We start from the raw sequence: 6000 nt of genomic DNA, 5'->3' as shown, positions 1-6000 counted from the left end.
ATTCCTTTGGAATAAGACGCCCCCCAGAGTAAGCCTTGGGGGGGGCCAAGACGTGTTTCATCATTTATTTACACTTTAATCAAATAAAAGCATTTTTTTATTGACTTTTTTGTTAAGACGTCTCTTTGCAGAAAGATGAAGCCCCGCCCCTTACACGAGCGACATGTCGCCGCGGACCAATGGCCGCTCGCGCCTGCCTCCTTCCTCGCAGGTGGGCGGGGGGCGTGGGGGGGTCTGTATGCGGCGCGAGGCGGAGCGGCGGCAGTCGGACAGGATGAAAGCTGCCGCGCTCTTTTAAGCGCGCGTTCTGTGTGCGCGCGAGGACGGAGGGATGCTTTTGTAGCGCGAGCGCGGAGACAGCGGAGCTCGCGGGTTCGTCACATTCTCAGCTTTTGTTTGAACACCTGAGGAGGAGGAGGAAGAGGAGGAGGAGCGCAGATGGAGACCGACAAGATCCTACCGGAGCTGCAGGCGGAGAAGGAGGCGCTGGACCCGGCCTTCCAGCACTGTCTGCGGCTCCTGGAGCGAGGTGAGTCCGGGCTTCGCTCTGACCCCCCTCACAGCTCACAGCCTCCCGCGATGAAGGAGGCTCCTCTTCAGTCAGAATGTTCTAAAGTTTAGTCAAACCCGCCCGCCGTGAGGCGAAAGTCTGTGGATGAGGCTGACATGATGATCCACGCACGAGCGCGAGCCCGGAGTGTGCTGTGACAGGGCTGCGTGGATCCTGAGGGGGGATGATGGGGAAGCTGCTCTGTGGACGTGGTCCTCTGTGCTGCTGGAGGGTGGGGGGGCTCCTGTTCTCAGTCCAGATGCTTTTGGCTGGAAAGCCAACTCACCAGAGTCTGGAGGCGTGTCTGCCACGATGCTCCTCACATGCAGCCGGTCTGGCTCCATTCCGGCTCGGCTCTTCTGGGTGTTAAACTGGGGGGTTTGACTGGGTATCAAACCGTCCCTCAGAACCAGAACATCTGCTCACACTTTCCGATTCTTCCCCCAGCAGCAAGAGTTACTAGGAGGAATGAAATGTTACAGATGCATCTGCTCCCCCTGGAAGTGTCTCTGGTTTCCATCTGACCTTTGAGCTGCAGGTGCGACTCCTGAGCTTCTCTGCTCAGCAGCACTACGTCCACATGCACACCAGCGGCGGCGTTTCAATAGAATAAGCCATCGCTCTGTTTATGAACATGGATGCGTTTCAGGAAGTTTCCCACAGTTTGTTCATGTTCAGGAAAACCCGCCGTCCTCCAAAGAAGTGTCAGACTCGTGTTTCAAAAGGCTGCACACATTTGTCAGCTCTGTGAGTGGAAATGCGGTTATTTTTCCGTGTGATGATGTGAAGTTTCAGGACAGGGGCACAGCTGAGCTGAGCTTCTGGGCTTCATGTGATCCTGCAGCTCGAAGAACAGAAGCGAGTGCTGCTGGGAAACAGAAACCAGCTTTGCTTTTGGAGATTGTTTTGTCGTTTGTCATTTTTTTGGACTGTCATTCAGGCGTGAGGAGAGTGAGCAGAACTTCTCCTCCTCCTCCTCCCTTGACTCCTGTTCCCTCCTGATCTTTGCTCAGAGGTTGGCAGAAGTCATGGGTGAGGTTTTGAGAGTAATCAGATTCCACGCTGTGTGAAGTTTGGCGTGAACAGCACACCACAAACTGTAAATCCTGTTATCTGTCTGGTATGCGGCAGATGGAACGCTGCGCTGCCTAATGATGTTTCTTTTTGCCGGCGTTGACTTCTTGAGCAGATTGTGCAGCTGGCAGGAGAAGCGCGGAGAAGAACCGGAGCGACCGGCGTGACAGCTCCTGGACGCTGCTCCTCTGCGGGATGTGGATGCAGACCTTTGAGGTGTGGAGAAGCAGCAAGTGCTTCTGGTATTCAGTTAGATCCACCTCTGATACCAGAAGACGTCTGCCGAGGTCTGAACCGTCCCTCCCCTCAAAAGCCAAGATTGGCCTCCGCCTGCACAAAGGGCCACGGCTGCAGCGCCGCGCTCCTGTCCGGACCTCCAGGAAAGCTTGTTAGGAAAGCCCTGCAGGCTGCGAACTGGGAAAACGCTGTGAAAGAGCTCCCTGCAGCTGCGCCTGCTCACGCATGCAGGTGCGCCTGCAGCTGCGCCTGCTCACGCATGCAGGAGCGCCTGCTCACGCATGCAGCTGCGCCTGCTCGCGCATGCAGCGCACAGCAGACGCGCCGGCTGGATTGTCCTCGTTAGGTGGAAAAGCTTTGCAGGGAGAGGAAGAGGCTGCGGTCGGGGCGGCCGATCATTTGGCTTAAATGCTACTTTTGGGAGTTCTGTTGGGATGAACCTGAAGAAGCAGCAGATGCATCGTTTCCTTTCTAAGAAAGAGCTGCAGATAAAAGAAAAGGACATTCATGAATCCTAAACACTTCTAAAAGTCAATAAATGCAACATCCGTTTAAAAATGATCAATAAAAGTAATACAAATGTTTTAAAAAAGCAGTATACCTCAATAGTATTAAGTTTTTGTAATGGGACTAAACCGTTTCAAAGGATCCAAATCTTCCTAAATGAGAATTAAAATCTAGAAACAAATTTCGACTGTTATCGATCTGCTAAGACGCTCTTCGTCTGTAAAACATCCGAAACGTTTCAAATATCCAACGTGGAAAACTTGGAGAGAAAAGGAGAAAAGCTTTTCTGCAGATGGAAATATCCCAGTTTGGGACCAGCAGCAGGTTTTTACTTCACAGAAATCAGCATAAATGTTTTTATTTTTTTTACGGCGTTTCTCCTTTTTCTGACCGGTCCTCCTCTATCCAGTAGATCCGGTTGACTTTGGCGCTCGAATGAGGTCGAGCCGAGACAAACCCGGCCTTTAAAGATCAGCAGAGCTTCAGAAAGTCCTTCCGTATCCAGATGACGCATCTGTGAAGTCTCCATCGGAAGCTCATCTGTTACAGATAGGCAGAGCTTCAGCCGGCTGAAGGTTTCCTTACCGCAGATGGTTGTCTGTCGTCACGGCAACGTTTGATCCCATCAGAGGCCTTCCTCTGGTTTACTGCCTCCTCCGCTGGTTGGGTTGTTTGAGCAGCGTTCTGCAGTGTCCTCTGAGCAGGGTGTCCGGGTGGGGTGCAGTCTTTTGTGTTTGTGTGTGTGTGTGTGTGTGTGTGTGTGGGGGGGGGGGGGGGGGCGGGGTCAGGAGGAAGCTTTCCTCCTCTAGCTTTCAAATGAAAATGGCACTTTTTATAGTAAAGTTCTGACTTCAGCTGCCAGCCGCAGAAATGCTGCTAATAACCTGTTACTCTCCTGCCTGCTGCCTTTTCTTTGTTTCACTCTGGAAGGATTTCTGCCCCCCCACCCCCCCTCCATACTGCACCAGAATTGGGATAAAGTAAAGGGAAAATGCTTAAAAGGCCCAGGAAATCAAGTCTTTCTGCGTAATGTCTCTGATCTGATATAGCAGAGACCTGCCCCCTCCCTCTGCGTTCTCTGTGCAAGTTCACATTATTCACGCCCCCCCCAAACATCAAAAATACATCTGTAGCTAAAGCAGCCATCAAGACGCAGAACCTGAGCAGGTGAGATCTCTGAAACGTGGGAGACGTTTGAGGCTCACAGCTCTGTGGAGGGCTTGTTCTCCTGTGACACCAATCATGAGGCAATGAAAGCCAAGCCCCCCCCCCCCCCCCCCCCCCCCCCTACCGCCCCATGTGGCCCGACAGGCTTTCACGGGTAAAAACATGCGTTCATAAGCGAGCAGGGTGAGGGCTCCCACGTTCAGAACTCTCACATCCACACATCGCTTCACAAAGTTCTACCACAGCTTTCAGCCTCTAACTGCAAAACGGGCTGCCATGGAACACGGGTTGAAAGTTAAACCAGTTGAACTTTGACCAATTGGGGACTCGGATTTGGTAGTGATGTTTGGATGACGTCACTTTTAATTCATGTTTAAAAAATAGATCAGTTTAAAAATAGATCACGAAGGAGAAATTAATAATTGGGGTTTGTTCCCTGCTGGAATTCTGTGACAACAAGTCTTTCTAATGTCAGAATAGAGCCATGAAAGAAAAAGCCCAGATTTCCACCGCTCTGACATTTCACACCAAGCCTCCTCACACTGCAGGTGGTGGACATGTGTCCGTAAACGGTAGCACAAAGAAGAAGCCCCTCCCTGCTCGTCCAGTGTGAACGCCATAACACTAAATGTGCGTTCAAGAACCCATTTTTACTGCGTTCTAGAATGTATGTGACATGCCCAGTGAGAATGTAGCCTTACACTCATGTCTTGTTTCCTGGCTCAGAGACACTCTGGAAGTCCGTCACAGATTCCCTCTCAGGTTCTCTCCTGCTGGCAGCCCGTTTGTCTGCACTCTAAAATGAACAGAGGGTGAGCGCTCACACCTGCCGGACCAAACGTCCCATGAGTTATCACGCACCTATAGGTGTGTGACATTTACACTCTGGATTTAACCCATCCTTTGCGGGAACCATTAGCCCCCAGGAGGCATTGGGTCTCATTGGCATGACTTGGCTTGTTTTTGAACTGATGGCCTTCCAGGGTGGACACTTTACCACAAGGCCATTGAGCTGACCAGGACAACCACCAGAGGAAACCTTCAGCTCTAATTCTAGGTCTGATCAGTCGGTCAATGTCCAGATGCTTGGTGGTGGGGGGTGGGGGCATACAGGAATGACCTGAATTCCTCTCAGCAGCCTCACATCTTCTGGTTTAAAAGTTCCCCAGTAGAACCTAATCCTGGGATAACATGACCTGAGGAGAAGCTCAGAATCTCATGTTCCGTCTGACAGATTTCCATGTCCAACATGCATTTTCACTCTGGTTTTCCTGCACCTGCGTTGGTGTCCTTCCTGCAGCGGCTGAATGAAAGCAGCTGGAACGATGCAGAGTTCGGTGGTGGGGGGCTGGGAGAACGCTGAAAGCTGGCATCTTCCTGCCGTGGAGATCAGTCCTCCTGTTTCCTGGAGTTTACTTTGATCGTGATCGCTGTCGATCCCTCGGACGTTGGTGACGGATGAACGTCGTCCCTAAACATCCCCTTCCCTCCAACACCTATTAATCAGTCTTATATGTGGCAATGCACAATTCTGTCCAAGACAAGTCAGAGTGGGATTAAAGTGGATTAGGATTGTTAAACTAAAGGGTGTAAGCCTGTTTGGTTTGGACGGGCTGGAGTGCCTTTCCCCGGGGAAATCTTCTTTGTCTCTGTCACCTTTCCTGCCGTCCTGCAGCAGCTTCCCTTGTAATGACAGAGGTTGACTGGTGTTTTCCTGTGCAGATGAGCAGAGGATTAGACGTGTTTTCCCTTAAAAACCGCTTTATTACAGCTAATATTTGACTTTGGAACGTCTTTTCATTCAAGGACTCGGTTTTGCGTCTCCCAGTGACACCCCCCCCCCTATTTATGTCGTTTTGTAAGGTTGGCACCTCTATAGAGAAGCTCGCAGTGGATTAGCTTCTCCGCCTTCCCTACTGATCCGATCCGTTTTGTGTAATCCAACTCAATTTAATTATGTTTATCGTTCCGTGTCCCCGGTGCCGAGGAGCCGCGGCTCCGCTGAGATAAGCCCAGGGGCCACGGGCCCGTTCCGCTGTAAACAGATGCTGTAAGTTCACGCCCACTGAATGACGTTGCAGGTTCAGGGTCTGAGATGTCACTGCAGGGAGATATTTAAATTTATTTTTAGATATTTAAAACCAAAGTTTCTTCTTCTTCTTCTGTTGGCGGCAGCATTTATAGTTGAGCAGCGTCTCGGTCCCTCACACCCTCTGATCTTGGGAGACTTAGGTTTGCATGCAGTCAGCTTTATTACTTCTGCGAGTCTTAATCCTCTGCATGAGATATGGAGCGCTCGGCACTGGAACACGTCTGAGGGCTTCGCAGCCAGAGTCTCTTTCCTCCCTCTCAATGTAGCGCTTTGTTGCAGCGCGTCACGGGTTCGAGTCCCGCGGCTGCTGGTGGCGGGACCTCTGCACGGGCGAGGAAAGCACAGCCAGCAGCAGCAGATGCTGCAGCTCAAC

General features: G+C 51.4%; 1 protein-coding gene across 3 annotated transcripts in view; it reads left to right on the top strand.

The window, feature by feature from the left end:
• Positions 1 to 233: 233 nt before the first annotated feature.
• Positions 234 to 6000, top strand: part of khdrbs3 (KH RNA binding domain containing, signal transduction associated 3) — a 121094-nt gene continuing 115327 nt past the window's right edge. For all 3 annotated transcript variants that reach the window (XR_002874181.1, XR_002874180.1, XM_004074250.3), the window contains exon 1: positions 234 to 529. Coding sequence is in view for 1 of the 3 variants with exons in the window: in XM_004074250.3 (XP_004074298.1) it covers positions 439 to 529 (91 nt within the window). In the remaining 2 variants the exon portion in view is untranslated. The remainder of the gene's footprint in view (positions 530 to 6000) is intronic.

Source organism: Oryzias latipes, chromosome 11 (assembly GCF_002234675.1).
Source record: "Oryzias latipes chromosome 11, ASM223467v1".
NCBI classification, from domain to species: Eukaryota; Metazoa; Chordata; class Actinopteri; order Beloniformes; family Adrianichthyidae; genus Oryzias; species Oryzias latipes.
The sequence above is the reverse complement of the archived record's forward strand: the minus strand, read 5'-3'. Positions and strand labels throughout refer to the sequence as shown.